Genomic DNA, 19,847 nt, shown 5'->3' with positions numbered 1-19,847 from the left:
GGAAGGGGTGTGTTAGGATCCAGCTGATCTCCAGATGAGCTGGAAGATTCCCAGAGCCCAGCCAAGCTATGCCAGCTTAACTCTCCCACTCAGCCCAGCGAGAAACCAGTTTATCTCCCCCAGATGGTTGAGCCAAGACCAGTACCCCTTAAGCTGGCATAAGACCCAAAAAGGAGATTTCTGGGAGCTGGGGCCAGAGGAGGGGGACTCAGGCAGAATACTAAGCCAGTCAGCTTGGTCTTGTGCCCTGTCAAACCACTGTTAGTTAAACTGGCCCAAAGGGTGATGTAACAAACACTATTTTAAAGGTTTGTTTTCCTTGTGCCAGAAACTTACGTCGGCTCCACCAGCAATAGCCCTGCTGCTGCTGTTGAACAGTTTGTATCCGGTGTAACCTTATGGAAGGTTAATTTACACCAAGCTGCTTTACGCTTCTGATGGCATGTACGATGCCAATGCTCAGCTTAAATATTTCCACCTCTTAACATCCTTTAGGACTAGTCCTTGGCTGCATCTTTGTGTGCAGGAGATTCCCTACTACTAACTCCTCAGGGGAACAAGGTATTCTGACAATCTGGATTTTTGGTGTTCGTTATTTTGCTTCATGTACATCCAGTGAGAGCTGCCATGTAAATGATATTCAGGGAGATGTGTGAGGAGATGTGAAATCAAATACTGGGGGTGGAATTGTTACAGATGCACCAAATCAACTAGATTTCCTAGAAATGTATAGAGGTTTGTATTCCATGGAGATGGTGCGTGAGGGGAGCAGACTTTCGCTCATGCAAGATATCTCCACCTTCCTCTTCTCCGCCCTGCAGCTCCCCACACTCGCCCCAAAATCTTCTAGAGTGTTGGGGAATCCTCTGGAGCAGATTTGGGAGGAGAATGGGGGCTGCAGGAGAAAGAAGAACCCACTCCAAGTTCCACAGTGGCAGAGCAACTCCTTTGCAGGCACAAGACCCCCAAGTTCGATCCCTGGCATTGCCCTCTCTTGCGCAGCTTTGAGAGCCACAGCCAGGGAGGTAAGCCAGTGGTGGGTGAGGCCGATGAAGCGCATGGCAGTTTAAGTGGGTGAGGCAGCTTCCTGTGTTGTTCACGGGTCTTAAGTCAGGGTTTGGTCAGAATATCCCCTTGCCTACCTTGTGCACCACCCCCTTGATACTTTTTTTTATTAAGGGATGGTTTCCATAAATAAATATGAAGAACAGTCGGAAGTGAAAAGCTGTGCACTCCAGGAGCCTAAGAAGTTTCAGACGTTCCAGTGGGAAAAGGCTACACACGCCTCCTTTTAAGGCTAAGGCAAACAGTCATCCGAGAGGACACATCGTGCTGCGGGCACAGTTGGAACGCCAAACACTGCTTCACGCCCAAGTCTGTAGCACAGCAGCAAAATCAGCCACCCTGTTGCTTCCCCCTTCCTGTGCCTGGTTCTGAAATGGGAGGATGTGGAATACTCCACCAAGGTGTAGCAGCTAGAGGCAGAGGGGGGAGGAGCCAGGGGCAGGTAAGAGAATTACCTGCATGTGACTGGATGAAGGCTCTTCCCATTCTCAAAGAATTAGGGGTGAGGAAATGTCTGCGAAAGAGCAGCCTGCCAGATGTTTGCAACGTATCAGCACTGATGTGCTGCTATGCTACTTCTGCTGTGGCACTGACTGCACGAGTGGACTGGATGAGGGCCAAAAAACTGAGCTTTAACCCTGGGAAGATGGAAGCACTGTGAGTTGGTAGTTGTCATGTCTGGGGAAAATCGGCCAGTTGCCTGTTCTAGATGTGGTTGCATTCCCTCTGATAGAAACAGAGGTTCAGAGGTTGGGGTGCTCCTGGAGCCATCTTGGTCATTGGAAGCTCAGGTAGCCTCAGTGGCTACGAGTGCCTTTGGCCAGCTATTGCTGGTATGGCAACCACAGGCGTTTGTGGACAGGAATAGTATTCTCTATTGGTATCCTCAAGACTCTGTTATTGCAGTGCACTCGATGTGGGGATATTTGTGGATCCAGTCCAGAGGCTTCAGCTGGTGAAAAATGCTGCTGTTACGACTGCTGTTGGGGGCAGACTATTGCCAGCACGTAACTCCAGAGCTCAAATGTTTGCATCGACTGCCTGTGTGTTACCAAGTGAGGTTCACGGTCCTTAACAATTTGGGTTCAGGGTACCTCAAGGACTTGTACCTAATCCCTTGTATCACTTAAGTCTTCAAGGGAGTCATTGCGAGTGCTCCCTCATGGCTTGCATGCAAGGCTCATATCCGCCAGGAACTGTGTGTTTAGTGATGTGGGTCCAATTTTATGGAATTCCCTTCCAGTTAGGGTCAGATAGGTCCCTCCCTACTGAGCTTACGGCGACTACTGAAGACGTTTATATTCCATATATTTTAACTGAACTTTGATCCCCTTGTTTTAACTGATTTTTACTTTCTACGTTGTATCTTTGTAAACTGCTTGGAGACTAGTGTGGTTAAGTGACACATCAATTATTTAAATAAAGCAAATAAATAAACAAATGGTTCTGCAGACGTGGCAGCCCTTCATTTCTCCCTCCCCGGCTGGCTGAGAAACATATCATTCATTTCTAAGGGGTGAAGGTGTTCCCCATGGATTAGGGGTCTGAACAAATTTCTGCAGCCACCAGAGCACATGCAGAGGCATTTGTGAATAGCAAAAGGCGCTGCCACACAGGGCTTGCGTAGTCTTGTCATTCGCACAACCACACGCACACTCCAAGTGCTTACCCTCCATGGCTAGTGTCGAGCAGAGTTTGAGGGGTGGTTAAAGAAATTTACCAGAAGAGAAAGGGAAAAGAGAAAAAAACACAAGGTTAATAAAATGTAGCAAGGGGGGGGGGCAAGGATTCCAAAATATAAGAAATAGCAAGAAAGACCTGTTAAAACGCCCCAGCCCCAAAGTTCATCTGGACCCATTTCTGCTCAGTTGTGTTAGCCATTGCCCCCCCCCCCGAAACGGAGTGTCCATGCCCAGCCCTGGAAGGAGAGTTTTATCTGCCATGCACCCCTAGCAAGAGAGCATGCAAACAGCAACAGGGGCAAAACAGCCCAGCAAGAAGCAAAGGAATTAAAGATTATGAGGAGCCCCTCAGTGTGGAAGCAGCAGGCAGCCTCAGACACCTGGTTCTCTGCACAAGAGATCAAGCAGAGGAAAATTTCGGTCTCTTTTTATGAGATCAGGGGAAAGTGCTCAGTAGAAGGAATCATTTAGTCATCTAATTGCTCCGCTCCTGTTTGCAAAAAATCTTTGGTCAAACCCTTGGCCAAGTTCTATGCTGGAGGATAGTTTGGGGACCAATTACAAACAACCCACTTGATTCCTATGCTGAAATTCCAGAATCCTGGCAGAAGACTCTATCTGCCTAGCTGGGTGCTCATTTGTTATGCTTCTCTGCCATTTCTGAAGCCAATACCAACAGTAATCCACCACAAACTAAACAGCCAGGGTTATCTGTGCAATGTTTGGCTGATTTCCCCTTGGCAAATAACTGTTCTTTCAAAAATAAAATCAGAAATGCCTCCAAGCTCCATTTTCCTCCAGATATTAAGAAGCTCAGAACTGTTGTTTGCAATAAGGGGAATTTCTTAATTCTGTCCAATACTGGTTCCTTTTGTGTGACCTAAAAATCTCAGGAAAAGCTTCTGTTTGGCTTGGCAGGTTCCAGCACAGCCACGTTATACGAAAGGTCCTGCAGCTTCCTGAGGGCGGGCCAGGAAAATCCACTCTGGGATGAAAGAGGGAAATGGGATGACGATGCAATATTCTGCCGCCTCCAAAATGTGAATGTAGAGTCCTGGTGACCTGCCCTTTTCCAGATTTCGTTTTAAGGAGGGTCTCTGTGTTTATACAGGAATTTTAGACTGAGACACTGAGATTAGCAAATAATGCTTTTAAGAGAAACTCTTTTTTCCCCCTTTCTTTTTTGGAGGCTTGGCAGCTCAAAAGACTCTGGCACTGTTCGTTAAAAAAACAATTTTTAAAGCAGCCTGTTGAGTCCTCTTATGCTGGTCTCAAAACGCCAAACAAATCTCAAAACGTTAAGAGGGAGAAAAGGGCACTGTGTCCATTTTTGCCAGACCTCTTGCCATTGATGGCTTGATTGTGAATTCCACAGATGGGAATATACTGGGCCTTCCCATCAGTTCTGCCCCCACCCCGAAAGCCCTAAAATAGATTTCACTTAATGAGAATCTCCATTTTCATTGCTAAATGGGAACAGAGCTCTTGGGAAAGGCTCGCCTCTTCAGAAACTTAACTTTCCTGAGAAAGTAAACCGTTCTAACTGTCCTTGAATTACAACAGCACATATCCCTGGAGCTGGCCAGAGGTCACTCTATTGGCTGCTCGGATCCCATGGGAAGTTGAGTCGAGAGTGCTACTGGTGCCCAGCTCCTGCTTGTGAGCTACCCTCAGGCGTCTGGTTGGCCAGTGTGAGAAGAGGAGGGTGAACCAGATGAGCCTGGGGCCCCATCCACCAGCCAGGGTTTTCTCAGGTGCTCAAACACACAAACAGCACATGATGGCAACAAGAATCCCCTTGAAGTTTGATTCCAGCAGCTGGCGAGCAAAAAGGGCCTCTGAATATGGGAGTCGTCTCCACCCCCATCGTTCTGCCCGGATGCTGAGGTCCAGAACAGAGAGCCTTCTGGCGGTTCCCTCACTGCGAGAAGCAAAGCTACATGGAACCAGGCAGAGGGCCTTCTTGGTAGTTGCACCCGCCTAGTGTAATGCCCTCCCATCAGATGTCAAAGAGATAAACAACTACCAGACATTTAGAAGACATTTGAAGGCAGCCCTGTTCAGGGAAGTTTTTAATGTGTGACATTTTAGTATATTTTAAATCTTTGTTGGAAGCCACCCAGAGTGGCTGGGGGAACCCAGCCAGATGGGCAGGGTACACTAAATAATTATTATACATTATATTATATTATATTATATTATATTATATTATATTATATTATATTATATTATATTATATTATATTATATTATATTATATTATATTATATTAATTATATTATATTATATTATATTATATTATATTATATTATATTATATTATATTATATTATATTATATTATCATATCATCCTGGATAATATCCAGTAGTAGACTAATCTCTAAGACTCTGTCTATTCCATTTTAAAAAGAGTTTTTAAAAAGGTTAATTATGTTTTACCTAGGTTTTTGAGGCTTCTATGTGTTTAACTATGCTTTCACTCCCCCGGCCTCCCTATTTTATTCTTCGATTGTTGCTAGCACATGAATGAACTCTCTTTAGAGCAGAATATAGGAATAGATTTACTATTTGGGGGGGGTGTAATAAAAAGCACGACTTATTTTCATGTATTAATTATGCACATCTAAACACAACCTAATTTGGACAGTCAAGCAAGCCAAAGGAATATGAGTTTTATAGAGACCTGAGTTTCTGTAACAGGTCCAGCCAACATGGTGATCTCCCAGAAGCTTTTGGACTACAACGTCCATTAACCCTGGCCACTAATCCAACAACAGCATCACATGGGTGACCTCTGCTGCTGAACAAGAACATGTTTTCTGTGGCTGCACCCTAAATGCAGTCTTCTGTGTTGGAAAGTCAAAAGGCCAAAGCATAAGCATATGTCTGTACTACATTTAAGTCTTTTTATTTGAGCTGGATGTAGAACCCAGGTTTAAAAACCAGATTCAGGGGCAAGAAGAATTGGATTTCAAGCAGGGTTTTTAAAAAGCCATATACATCAGCCTTTGTTGATGAGACAGACTTAAAACCTTACCTCTACTGAGGGAAACTGCAATCCACAATTATTGCAGCGGTGAAATAAAGCCAGCATGTCACAAAAACTGTACTGCTGTGCCCATGAAGGAGGAGAAATGTTACTCCGTTTGACCACCTGCCTCTGAAAATCATTCCTGCCTGGGGAAAAGCTCCGCTTCTTCAGCCTATTAGCAAGAACACATTCAATTTGTGCCTCAGCTTCCCAGCAATTTGAAAGAAAAGCAGGCAAGTTCCCAAAGCTACTGGGTAGAGCCCTGAGTGTTTAAAAGTGAATTCTACCCAGAGGAACAAAGAGACTTTCAGCTGTTGCTACAGAGGCTGAGATTCAGAGCCACACAGCTACTCCAGCAGTCTACAAGGGGACTCTGGGCTTGTGTTCCTCAAACAGCAGCTCTGCATACATGACATGGCAAACCACCTTTGAAGTGAAGCACAGAAGACTTTCACCGTACAGCACAGGGGGCTGCCCTTACATGAAATGAAGGCCCAAAGTCTACTGAGCATGCTTAAAGCCCTCTGGCATCCTGCCAGAGTGGCTCCCGGGATCTTGGCCAGAATCTAAGATGCTGTATTTACCCAAGAATCCTGCTCAAGGTTAGAGCTCGGGTGATACTTTGAACAACACAGGTTTTCAAGACTTATCGCCCTGGCATTTCCAAGACTCAGAAATAAATACTCTTGACTGAGCTTTTCTGTGCGCAGCTAAGATAAAAAGTCAGCAGAAATGGCGGTGTTCATTTTTGGCCCCAGCACATTATGGAAAATGTAAAATTCAGGACAGCATGAACTTGCATTCAACGAGAAAAGGAATATTAGAGGTGCATGCCAGAAATACCATATAGCAAAGAGGGGCCTGTTGTCATATGGTGGTGGCAAGTTCTCTACTGGAACAAAAGGAGACTACCCAAGACTGCAGGGAAAGGGAGGCTGCACACTTCTGATGTGGAAGGCTCATGACCCCACTTGTAGCTGGCAACTTTGTTCACTGAAGAAAAGTGCCATTCAGCACAATTATGTCGCATGAAAGGGACAAGCAGCTGCGGCTTCCTTGGGGTACCTGGGGCAGTACACTGCAAGTATGGGCCTCATTGGCTTCTCTAACAAGGGCACAAATGGAGTCAGAAGACTGACTGCAGCACACGGAGCACAGGATTTCAACCTCTGCTTAGTAGCATCAAATCTAGATCATCTAGACCAGCTTTCTCAACCTGGGGGTCCCCAGATGTTGTTGAACTACAACTCCCATCACCTCTAGCTAGCAAGGCCAGAGCTCAGGGTTGATGGGAGTTGTAGTCCAACAACATCTGGGGACCCACAGGTTGAGAACCGCTGATCTAGACTGATGATCTAGAACGCTGTTGGCTCAGGACTCCCTCTAGTGTGTGACAATCCTATGCAGGGCACACTTTGGACACTATATATAATCTACCAAACCACTGTTGATAGAACAGTTGACTGCCTTATTCACATTTCAGTAAAGGGTACATCTCTGGAAAAAATGGTGGAGAATAAGGCAAACAAACAACAACCCACTGTGTGATGCATGGTGGGTTAGTCATTATTTAGAACTCATGTTAATAGTGGGAGTATATGATCCATCACTACAAGGATGCCATGTAAAAATGCCCCCCCCCCAAAGCACCCCGGCAGCTCTATGCTTACAAAATCTGCCCAGATTCTGGCCATGAAGTGAGCTTTCTGCTACCTGCTTCCAATCATTTCTGAGCAGCTACTGAATAGTAATGGCTCATTACACCGTGTGAATAGTTTATAGACAAGTGTACTTCACATGGCAAGAGTTGCCAGGAGAGATGTCTTAAGCTAGGGGACAATCATCTGATTCTATTTCAAACCACTATTAATACCCCCCACCAAAAGAAAAGTGCGTAGCAAGGTTAAAGTACAGAGATACCCAGTGCTGCTCTTGCATAAACTGCACCACGCACACAAAGATCAACAGGCATGGTATTATTATATGCTGCAACTTGCAGCAGTGAGAAGCAACAATGTTCCAGCCCAGTCCGTACACAATCTCTTATTCCCTATCATTTGTGAAGGGAGTAAGCTGATGACAGGCCTTGGGCACCAGATCTCATTTTGCAAGCTGCAGTTTTGACTCTCCACTCGCAGATTGATTCCACAACCAGCTTGAGTATATTCAGTTGGGAAACAGAATCTGACAACCTGGAGGAGCAGAAATCTAAAATGGCTGAATATGGCAAAGACTGGATATTTATTTTCTTCGGGTACCATGAACTCAGGGTGGGGAGCACCAGGGGAATGACCTGCCATAGCACACATCTACCTTGACTGGTCAAGAAAGGTTATGGTAGGTTTTGACCTGCTTCTCCATTAGTAACAGTAATTGTTCAACTTAACCCAGGACTTTGAAGAGTAATGACCAATGCGACCCAACGTTGCACTAAGAATATACCTTAACCCCTTCATTGTAGCTGTCCACGGGGCTGTTCAGGCTGGCAAGGCTACCCAAATGGCTGGGAGCTCCTGGGCGAGGTGGTTTCTTTGGTGGAGCAGAATGATCTGGTAAGAAAATATTATACATGCATTGATATGAAAACTACAATCATTAGGCTCATTTAATTGGAATGTTGCAGAAACTCATCAAGTCCATTTTCACTAGCACCCAAACCAACCCCTTCTATGAGAGAGCAAAACACCAAATCCCCAAAATTAGAACTAAAGAGCAATTTATACTTTATACGTTGACTTTGAAGTCAAGCACAGAAGCCTTCTAGATTAGGTAATAGACACAGCTTGTTTAAATGGACCTTTACAGATCCTGTTGGTATAGGAGAACCAGACACATGGTATTACTCATGAGTAACCACTGAAGACTGCCACTAGCTTTACCAAATGTTGCTTACCCCAGAATCTAATGGATTTTCTAATAATGGAGGAGACCTAGAGAGGAGAGATTGAGAGTTCACATTGTGGCTGTAAAGCTGCCTATTTATGACTTACCTGGTTTACCCACAGGCTGATAAATGTGCTGGTTAGAAGCCTGAAAAAGGAAAATAAGTTTTATTTGTCTGCTCACAGTGTTTATGTACAAAGAAACCCTCTCCAGCTAGCTCCCCTCCCCCAACATCCTTATGCATCAGGCTATCCAGCCGCAAGAATTTCCAACATTTCTCCTCTCCCACTGCTCTCAAATTTCAGGAGAAAACAACATAAAACAAATCCTCCCATCTCCTGCTATTTTGCTCGGCATCTGTGTGATATATCCATGCAAGGTCACAGCTACCATCACTCAGACAAAATGACATGTTTATAACATTCTACCTCTTCAGTCCAAACACAAAAATCCAGGCTACTGAGCTGCAGTATGAAAATCTTGTGCCTCAGTTCTCTCCATATTGTTCAACAGATCTTTCAGAATAATTACTCTTGTGTTTCACAATAAAAGGAAAACGAACAAAAGACCTTGGTTATTAATTTGGAAAGGGGTTTATAACAGGATTCAAATCTAATCATATTTCTACAACCCTTTGCCAAGCGAGATAAAAGTCTATTCTCTCACTGCACAACAAAAGTGGCATTTGTGCATGCTGTTTGGCTGCTGCATTCTTAGAAAAACATTGGTTTAGAAAAGCCTGGTGTGCTTTTATCAAAAAGTGAGCATTCACAGAGAAAATTTTCCTTTGCAAGATAATAGTGCCAACACAAGCAAGGCTAAATGGGAATCTGAACAGGGCATTTCTGCTGCAGAAAATGTAACATGTGAGTGAAAAGATGTATTTTCCTCATCAGAACCCAGGCAAGAGTGTTAGGTAGCTCAAATTTTTAAAAGCTGGTTATCTACTAACATAGCATTTCGAGGTCACCTTGCAAAATGAGGCCAAGCCACAGAGTGTCTGCATGAACTCAGCTGCCCCCAAGGATAAATCCAGAATAATTCACTGCACTGATTCATTCAACATGTTCTAGCTAGCTGCTCTAGTGTCACTCTCAGAGCAAATATGTGTCTTTGTGGGTGGCTAAGCTTGCATGCTAGCAAGAGAAAATGTGTAACTGAAAAACTAACAGGAAAGGAGTAAGAAACATCTCAGCTGGTATCTGTACTGGATTTGAATTGGTGTGATGTTGTTCTATATGTGTGTGTGTGTGTGTGTGTGTGTGTCTGTCTGTCTGTCTGTCTGTCTCTGTCTCTCTGCATGCGCACAGTTAAAAAAAATAGGGTTGGCATTCGTTAGGTCTTACTCATAGGAAACCTATTGAAAACAACCAACCTAACTTAGTCATGTTCCTTAATTTCAAGGGATCTGCTCTGAGCAAAATGTCAATGAAGACCACTCTGTGTTTCTTACCCACCCTTTTGCCATGAGGTCTCAGGGTAGGTCCCAACCATAAAACATGCGATTATACAACCAGTAAAAATAGTTACAACCATAAAACAAGAACAGTGTGGAAACAATTCCCTACATTTACAGGCTGGGATAAATATCTCCATGTCAAAGGGTTCAGTATGCACCAACAGAACGACAGAGTAGATGCCACCACAATGAAGGCCCATCTCATTGCAGAACCAAATTACCTTGCAGAACCGTACATGAGAAAGCACTTCTGAGAAGTGGAAAGGGCCTTCTGTTTAAATTAGGTTTGCTAGACTGCAAGGGATGGTTACAGAGGTTACCAAGAATGGGAGATCCTTCAGCTCTGCTGTATGAACATAGAACAGTGCAATATGTTCCAGCTGTCTACACAACTTGTTTCTCCAGAGGACCTGGAGATTGTCCTACAGAAGCAGCCATCCCAGGACATAGCTGTGTCTGTTTACAGCCCCAGACCTCAAGGAATGCCTTGATCTTCCCCTTCAGATGAAGGAGCAGTCAGAGATCAACCAAGTCCCACTGATCAGATCCTCAAAAATCTGAAGGTAGGCCTGATATTTGCTTTCTAGGTAGCATGCTCACAGTACATTAGCAGCAGAAGTCCTTATGAACAAGCAAGCCTGAAGCTGTCAGCAAGTTTATACTGCAGAGGGGCTAAAGCAGCACTAAAACAAGTCTGTGTTCGCACCCAAAACTCCCAGTGTTGATCCAAAGGCCCTGAAGCTAATAATCCAATTTAAATACTCTGATCTCTGTTGTGAAAGCAGTGCAGCCCTTATTTCTATAAAGCCAAGGTGGATGAATGAGTTCTTAAGACTTTCTTTCGAAATTGCGGCTGCACCTCCAGGTACTGAGAAATGCACATTTAAATGCCCCAAACACAGTAATTAATTGGAAGAGGGTAGGTCACCACCAAGTACAGGTTTCTGACTAGCAATCAGATTACATGTTTATTGTCTGAGGCAGCTATACCCCTGTTGCAGATGTGTTTTACAAGCACATCTAACACATCTTTTCATCCAGCCCTTGTTTTGATGATAGCTTGCTTACAAACATCACCCTCAAGACACTACTTAAGTTCCACATTACTTAGGAGAATGCTCTCTAGTTACTCAAACATCTGCAGGCATTCCTTTACAGTTTTGTTTTCTGTTAGCAGATACGTCAATGCAAAGCTAACACAGGCACACACACACACACACCGACCTGGCTGTGTACTGCAAAGCAGCTTTAAAAATAATTAGAGCTCTGTTTGCAAAGGGAAGAGCGCATCTGCTTCAGCGGCGACATGAAAAGAAGCAGCTCCCCAAAGTGCTGCATGCACAAGACTTCCCCCGTCAGCGCCGTTCCCAGAGAAGCGGGAGCCTTTTGAAACCTCTCACGTAAACATAACAATCGTGGAAACACTGAGAAAATCAAAACTCATCTCCCGCGAGCACGAGCGGAATGCTAACAACGTTTTCCATCGAGGAAATTAAACAAACATTTCTCCTGGTAGTCGAAGAGATGGCATCTGTGCTTACCGGACCCTGGAGACTCCCATCTTCTCGATCGATGCTCCCCCTGGAGAGCCTCACATCAGGTTTCTAAGGAAATGAAAAGAGATGTGGTTTTGTACTGCGGGTTTTGAAGAGCCATGCAAGCCAAATCGCCTAAGAAATAGAATTCTTACTAAAAGAAAGGTAAAACATAAAAATCCTCTGCTGGGAGGAAAGGAAGGGGTGGGAGAGAGCGCACTTTGACTAATACGGATGCTATTGCATTCCTTCTCCTCATGCCTCAACTTCACACACACACCCCAACACACACTTCCAAAATGCAGCAACTGAACCTCCCAGCAGCCCTTCTAAAGATTTTCCTTTTCTTTTGCTCTTTCTAACTACTCGCTTTCTTGCTTGTACATAAAAAAGGCTTTGAGATAAATATTGATAGTACCATTTCCCCAAGACAACATTGGAAAACCTGCATTTTAATTCTCCCAGGAATAGCAGCAGCAGCAGCGCCACAGCCGTCGTTTATTGCGCTTTTCTTCCTAACAGCGAAAATTTCAACCACAGGATGAGAAACGCTTCACATTAATTCCTGTTTCCTGCTTGAGGAAGGCTTAAATGTACTTGGCTCCATCTCCAAACTTCCCAAATGGGGCCAATTACCAGCGCTCTTTTAAAGCACAGAGATGCAGAAAGTTCACAAGGCAGCCTGGACCCAATACGCTGCTTCTAGCAGGAAGAAAATAGAAGCCACTTTTTATTATCCCTTTGAAAAGTCAGATTGGTAAAGGAATCTGTTGACTTTTAAAAATAATACAATCCCTAAAGATCATCCTCCTAATCTGATACTACACGGCATAATATAAAAAACAAAAGCCTGGAAATGATCTTTTGCAAAATGGATCAGATAACGTTTTTAATCCCCCCTCCCCCAAAAAAGGGGCAGAGCAGAGATAGGCTAAAAAAGAAAATATGTTCACACCCCACACTAAGCCAAATCATAGCTTAGCACAAACATGCTGGCTCCTGAAGAGGGGGTCGTAGTCATTTTGCTCCTCCCTGGGACTTTTAGGTTAGGGCAGCATGGCTGCTAATCCATGGTTTGGCTTAGAGCATGGGTAGGCAAACTCAGGCCCGGAGGCCGGATCCGGCCCAATCGCCTTCTAAATCCAGCCCACGGACAGTCCGGGAATCAGCGTGTTTTTACATGAGTAGAATGTGTGCTTTTATTTAAAATGCATCTCCGGGTTATTTGTTGGGCATAGGAATTAGTTCATTTATCTTTTTTCAAAATATAGTCCGGCCCCCACAAGGTCTGAAGTACAGTGGACCAGCCCCCTGCTGAAAAGGTTTGCTGACCCCTGGCTTAGTGTGTCATCCGTATGTAGGGTCAGGGTTTAAGTTTCTTCTCAACAACCAACTTCATTTATTTATTTAACAACATTTAGGGACGCAGGTGGCGCTGTGGGTTAAAGCCTCAGCGCCTAGGACTTGCCGATCGAAAGGTCAGCGGTTCGAATCCCTGCGGCGGGGTGCGCTCCCGCTGCTCGGTCCCAGCGCCTGCCAACCTAGCAGTTCGAAAGCACCTCCGGGTGCAAGTAGATAAATAGGGACCGCTTACCAGCGGGAAGGTAAACGGCGTTTCCGTGTGCGGCTCTGGCTCGCCAGAGCAGCGATGTCACGCTGGCCACGTGACCCGGAAGTGTCTCCGGACAGCGCTGGCCCCTGGCCTCTTAAGTGAGATGGGCGCACAACCCCAGAGTCTGTCAAGACTGGCCCGTACGGGCAGGGGTACCTTTACCTTTTATACAATGTTTGACTGCAAGAGAACCTCTGTTATATATATATAAAATAATTAACATCACTGGTAAGCAGGTAAAAGCAGATATTTAAGAATATTCAAAATGAATAAAAGCAACAATACCAAAAATGAAATAAAATACATGCAACTTCTACAAGTCTAGATAGGATTGCCTAAATAAAAATATTTTAAGTGCGTGCCAAAAAGAATACAATGAAGGCACCTTCCTGATGTCAACAGGCAGAGTTCCAATAGGCAGAGGTGTACCACAGTAAAAGACTGGTTTCTTCAAGTGTGGGACAAGCATTAAGTGTATTAGGGGTAAAGTGGACCCCTGACCATTAGGTCCAGTCGTGGCCGACTCTGGGGTTGCAGCACCCATCTCGCTTTATTGCCCAAGGGAGCCGGCGTACAGCTTCCGGGTCATGTGGCCAGCATGACTAAGCCGCTTCTGGTGAACCAGAGCAGCACACGGAAACGCCGTTTACCTTCCTGCTGGAGTGGTACCTATTTATCTACTTGTACTTTGATGTGCTTTCGAACTGCTAGGTTGGCAGGAGCAGGGACCGAGCAATGGGAGCTCACCCCGTCACGGGGATTCGAACCGCCGACCTTCTGATCGGCAAGTCCTAGGCTCTGTGGTTTAACCCACAGCACCACCCGCGTCCCATATTAAGTGTATTATATCACAAGTATTGCATAAGTTCCTTGGAGAGTGTTTAATCTATCTCGCACTTGTCCACTGGTAAATGATGGAGCTCCCACACAACTGAACAATACATGAGTGAGGTAGATAGTACTGAATTACTATCACAGGGATAGTTAACCTAGTTTGCCCAACTAGGAGAATGTAGAGAGAAAGAGGGAGGAACAGACCCCTCTGCCTTTGATTTCTCCTAATGATAGTGCCATCTCACTATTCCAAGGGGATGTTCCAACCTCTTTCGAGCATGGTTGAGTAACCTATGGCCCTCCAGATGTCACTGGACAGCAACTCCCATCACCCCTGATCATTGGCCATGCTTCCTGGAACAGATGGGAGTTAGCCCTCTGCTCTTTCCAGCCTGAAACAGCATCATGGCATCAAGGTCTGAACTCTCGCCACATCTCCTCATTTCCTGAATGCCTAACTATCACAGAACATGGATGGACAGATCAATTTGTTTCTGGTTCACGGCACTCCGTTCATATGTCCATTCCGTATCCACATCATTATGCAATATTTTAAAAAACCAACCCCCAAAATAGTTCACATTTTAATGTGTATTTCACAGAATATGCATTTTGTATGCATTTCACCTCAAGGTGGGTGGTTTTGTATCTGTTTTGTCCTGAAATATATTTTACTGCATTTTTGAGCAGATGACAATATTGAAAAATTCAGAAAACTGTGCAAACTGTATTTACTCCAGAAGCATAAATCAAGGTGGATTGCCTAAAAATGTGAACTAAGCAAAATCCTCAAGCATCCCTATCGGGGGAGGTTGCACCTACAAGTATTTTTACAATGGATTGTCCCCCTTGTGTATTAGAAAATGGTGCTGTTAAAAGTCACACCCATTATTATTATTTTAAAAAAGAGGATGCAACAGGACAGGACAGGTGTTGCAGTTGTGACTGAAAAGGGTAGATTGGTAGTGTGTGCCCACAGCATCCTGAAGGCAGTTTTTTCTCAATTCAACATCCTCTAGGTATGTGCAAGCTTTCTTTTAGACACTCTACCTAGCAGGAAGTGAAGGCAGCTTACTATTAATGCAGCACCAACGACAGCAAAACACTTTAGGGTAAATGCCACAAAAGCGAAATGTGCCCACAAAAGCCCTTGCTTAGCTGAATTCTTTTGGGAACGGCAAGGATATAATTACCCACCACCCCGCCCCTCTTCACAAAGAGGAGCTGGAGAGCTCTGCTGCATTCCATGTCTTTTTTTTTTTTTCATTAATTCAGTGGGAAAAAATGCACAAGTCATTCTCAACAAAGGAAAAATGATGGCTGTGTTCTCTCTCTCTCTCTTTTTTAATCCTAAAATAAAAACCCAACTTTAGCACACAGTTCCACCAATTTACCCGCTGCTATTCGTGTTTTCCTAGTTCGTCTAGACATGTGCTGAGCTGCACATATGTGGGAATATTTGTGAATTCACCAACCCCTGAAAACAAAAATAAAAAGCCAGAGATAAGAGCACTATGTCAGTTATTCCAGCCCAAGTCCAGAGAGGCCAGTGAGGGGTTGCAGAATTCCAAGCTTTGCTGAACAGTGCGTGCCTGCTCATGCGCACAACTATCAATGTGCTATTGACAGAAAGCCACAACAGATCCAAGGATGCAAATTGCTAAAAGCGTAGGAAAAACAGGTCCAATGATTAACAGAGAAAATAATATGGCCTCTTGGAGATATGCAGAATCTCCACCCCTAAGAAATCTGATTAAAACGTTCTGTGGAAGCCTGCTTAAAGTTCATCGAAGACATTTGGACCACTTTCCCTTCATACCTGGGCTTGCAGGGTGTGTCTCCTTGCCTCTAAGGCCTGCGTTTTCACTGCCCGTCAACCAGGCTGCACACTGGGCATTAATGCTCCCTGTTCCAGCCCTGCAGAATCCAGTTAGCCAACCCTCTCCTCTCTGTGACACATCAGTAAGGGGTGAAGGCTGAGGATAGTTCAACCTGGACCACACACCCCCTCCCAACCTGACAGCCACAAATTCCCTGCCACAACCACTTATGGGAGGCTCAGTCCAGGCTCAAGTGCAGGACTTTTCCAAGGCCTTTCGGTTCTAAGCAGGGCACCAAGCAGCTGAGAAGTACAAGAGGCACTTCAGTTGTGATCTGTTGCAGGTTGCCTTGTTAACTCTAAGAGCTTTTGAAGAGGAAGTGAGTAGCTCCTTTAGGCGTGGCTTGGAGTAGCCTGGCACTGTGTCCATGCAGACAGCTGTAGCTATGGAATGCAGGGCTGAATTAAAACTGGACTAATTGGAAGCCTACATGTTTTATGAAATCACTTGAATATACAGTGGTACCTCGGGTTACAGACACTTCAGGTTACAGACTTTGTTAACCCAGAAATAGTACCTCAGGTTAAGAACTTTGCTTCAGGATGAGAACAGAAATGGGGCAGTGGGAGGCCCCATTAGCTAAAGTGGTGCTTCAGGTTAAGAGCAGTTTCAAGTTAAGAACGGACCTCCAGAACAAATTAAGTTCTTAACCAGAGGTACCACTGTACTGTCAAAACTCTTCTCATTCAGTTTTGGAATTTTGTTTTGATTTTTTTTGGGGGGGGGGGTGTCAGTTAGTCCTGAGATTTTTTTTCTTTCTTGCAGACTCAACATTGGGTGTGCCTCCTTAGAGGGAATTCCAAAATTAAAGTGCCACCACAGAAAAGGCCCTCTCCTTTGTGAAAGCATAGTACACGACTAACTTAAAGAGGGTCCTTGGAACAGATCCTCTCCAGAAGATCTTAAGACATGGGCCTGACTGGCAAAGGATGGCTAGTGAGGCACCCATCAGGAAGACCAAGGAGTAGAAAACCTTGGAGTGCTTCTCTGGCATCTCTGTCCGAGCTACATTTGGTCAAGTAAAAGAGAGATCATTGAGGATTTAGCAAAGGCCCTCAGAGCCAAAGAAGATGACTCAAACCTGTGTGTAGTAGCTTCACTTCTCCACTGCTGATCAACCAGTAGCTCACCCAAGTCTGAAGTTAGGAGAAGAGCCTTTGACATGAATACTACCCCCTTAGCATCCAACTTGGGTGTGGCCGGGTCTTGCAATTCATCATGTGGGAGAGGGGAGAATGTGTCACAGATGGGAAAGTGCGACTCAGGTTTGGAAGGCCTGGCCCATTCCTTGCAGATGATGTCAGTGAGGTTGGTCAAGTGGAAGGGGAAGACTGAGGTTTAGCTGGTTCAGACAGAGTCCTGGGACTATCCTCACCTGAGTCAGATAGGTGTATGGTTTCTTTGCTGGTTGCCAGGGGAAACTATCATGGAAATGTCTGCACTAGGAGAGCCTTTTCTTAGCCCTTTCAGCCTCTCCATCTTCCCTATCAGAGAGCAGAACCCATCTGAGTGAGAGGGAGGGAGGGAAGGGGGAAGACCTGTGTACTTGGTTTCTTCCACCTGAAGTGGCAGTGTTGATGAAGGCAGCTCTGATCCTCTTGTATCTCTCCTGTTACTTGCGCAGATAAAATTAGGTCAGTTTGAGAAAAGGGGGTCATTCCCCACCTCCCTCTTGTGTGAAGATCTGTGATAAGAACTGGAAGGAGGTCAGGTTCCTAACTAGGATCTAAAGTGGGAGTGAACAGCAGCAACCCCCAGATCTACAACATCACCTATGTATCTGTAAGGAGGGACACTGGAACATTTGCAAATGTCAGGTGTTACTTGGATCTCACCCACAAGTGTGATCTGTGGGTCCCTACTTTGCAATTATTATCAGAACCATGAGACTTGTGGTTTCTTTATTGGTGCATCTGACCAGTGTCTGCACAGACCTGAGCCCAGCACCAAGTGTGTCTTAGAGAACACTGCATTAATTAGCGAGAGTTAAGCAGCGCAGTGGAATGCATTACCAGGAATCTCTCTTCTTTTTCCAACCATCGCTGGTCTTCCTCCATTTCCTGTTGCTGTCGTATCAATCTCTCCTCCATTAGATGTGCAGGTAGAACTTGCCCCATTCCTCGTAGATCTAAACTGCCAGAATCCTACCAGACAAAGACAGAGAAAAACCAAGAATATTAATTGCGGTAGTATTTTTATTCTGTTAATATAATCCTGTTCTTGAAGGCAGCAGCTTTTCAGGCAAGATAAAAATCAGTTTGCAATAAACTCATTAAACAAACGTGGTGCTAGATTACATTTAGACACGAGAATTCTAGGCTGAAACCCCAATGCAGCTATGCAGATAGCTTGCAGCCGAACCTAATTCACTGGTCGTTGCAAGGATAAATGAGAAACTGCTAGGAAATTTGCGCAACTGAAAAGTATTTTTCTATCCATTACAGACCATCTATTTGGCTGAAAGGGCACTTGAAAAAAGTTATCAGAAAGAGAATTGAAGCCATGTATATTTAGATCTAAAAACCCTCTTATATCACTAGAAGCACTCAGCTAACTGTAGCAGCAATTGCCTTCAGCAACTGAAACAGGTGCTTAATGGTCCAGAGAGAGCCTCCTCCCAATGCTTCGTGTCACTAGCACTACCACCCACCCACTCAAAATGACATGCCAGTGATGCTTTGTCATAAGTAGATCCACTTGTAGGAAGTTGTTGTACTAAGAGGTTGGACGGGGAGGTTTAAACAGCACACCAGAGGAACAAGAATGTTGTTGTTTTTTAGCACAAAGTTTCAGCCTCCTCCAGTACAGTGCATTCAATGATGAGTATATTAGAACTGCTGCAAGGTCAGGGACTTGGGTAAGGGAAAGGGCAAGCCGAAATCTTGCCTGCGGAAGGAATGAAGACCAACTGTGAAATGTTTTGCCATTCACTGAAGGAGGAGAATGGTGTGAAACCAACACTAGGTTCCCTTTTCTCCCAGCAGATGGCAGCTGTATAATCTACCTAGTATCACTCCCCTCTGGCTCTGACTGCTCTGGTGCAGCAATGGAACAACTCTGCACTGCCCTATATGGATTGCCTGGGATGATTAACTAGCGCTCTCAGAAAAGCAAGGCTGCACAGAAGCATCCTGGGAGCTGCTTTCGTCATATAGATTATGTCAAACTGGGTGGGGATGAAACACCAGAAGGAGGACAAATGAGGCTATTGAAGCCTTACTGAAGGAGGAGGAGAAGGAGGGAGAGGGGAGAGGGAATACACATATTAGCTAGAAAGCAAGAGAATGCGCTCAACTGCCCACAAGTTGCTAATTATCTGGGAAGAAGTTACCTCCATGTTGGGTTGCCACATGGATATTTCTTGAGGCCGATGATTCCAGGAATCTGTTTGATCCAAGAGGGAAGCCTGGCCTGGATAAATGCTACCCGCCATAGCTGGAATCCCATGGGAACTGGTGTACCCTGAGACCTACCAAAGAAAGCAATGAGAAATGCCTGAACTCACTAAGAAGTCTCCAGTTAAACTTTTACATGTTTTACAAGTTTGTACTCATAAATCAAAAGCGCGGGGGGGGGGGTTGGGTTTAACACACACACAAAAAATCCAAGTGAGAGAAAAGGAGAGTTGAAATTGATGCTTTCAGTCACAATATGACATGCCCTTAGATGCTGCCTTATATGTACCTAATTTTTAGAGATTATTTCTGAAAAATGAAACTTATAATGCCCTTAATGAACACGCCCATATCAGAACACTTCTGCATGATATACAAGCACACAGTGCTCACTGACACCATGATTATGTTTGCATTTCCCTATATATACTGCTAAATACAGACCCCCGGCATTTTCTACAAGCTTTTACAT

The 19,847-nt window shown here is 44.7% G+C and overlaps 1 protein-coding gene across 14 annotated transcripts in view; it reads right to left on the bottom strand.

Annotated features, from left to right (window-relative positions):
• The window catches only part of PTK2 (protein tyrosine kinase 2), a 195,371-nt gene that overhangs the window by 3,575 nt on the left and 171,949 nt on the right, over nt 1-19,847 (bottom strand). For 13 of the 14 annotated variants that reach the window (XM_081918697.1, XM_081918686.1, XM_081918696.1 and 10 more), the window contains 5 exons: nt 19,312-19,449; nt 17,993-18,124; nt 11,661-11,723; nt 8,768-8,807; nt 8,220-8,326 (listed from right to left, as the gene is read on the bottom strand). In XM_081918697.1, coding sequence (XP_081774823.1) covers nt 8,220-8,326; nt 8,768-8,807; nt 11,661-11,723; nt 17,993-18,124; nt 19,312-19,449 — 480 coding nt within the window. The remainder of the gene's footprint in view (nt 1-8,219; nt 8,327-8,767; nt 8,808-11,660; nt 11,724-17,992; nt 18,125-19,311; nt 19,450-19,847) is intronic. The other variant, XM_081918687.1, reaches the window with a different exon arrangement.

Source organism: Podarcis melisellensis (genome assembly GCF_964234715.1).
Source record: "Podarcis melisellensis genome assembly, chromosome: 7".
NCBI lineage: Eukaryota > Metazoa > Chordata > Lepidosauria > Squamata > Lacertidae > Podarcis > Podarcis melisellensis.
This window is presented reverse-complemented; position numbering and strand designations above follow the sequence as displayed.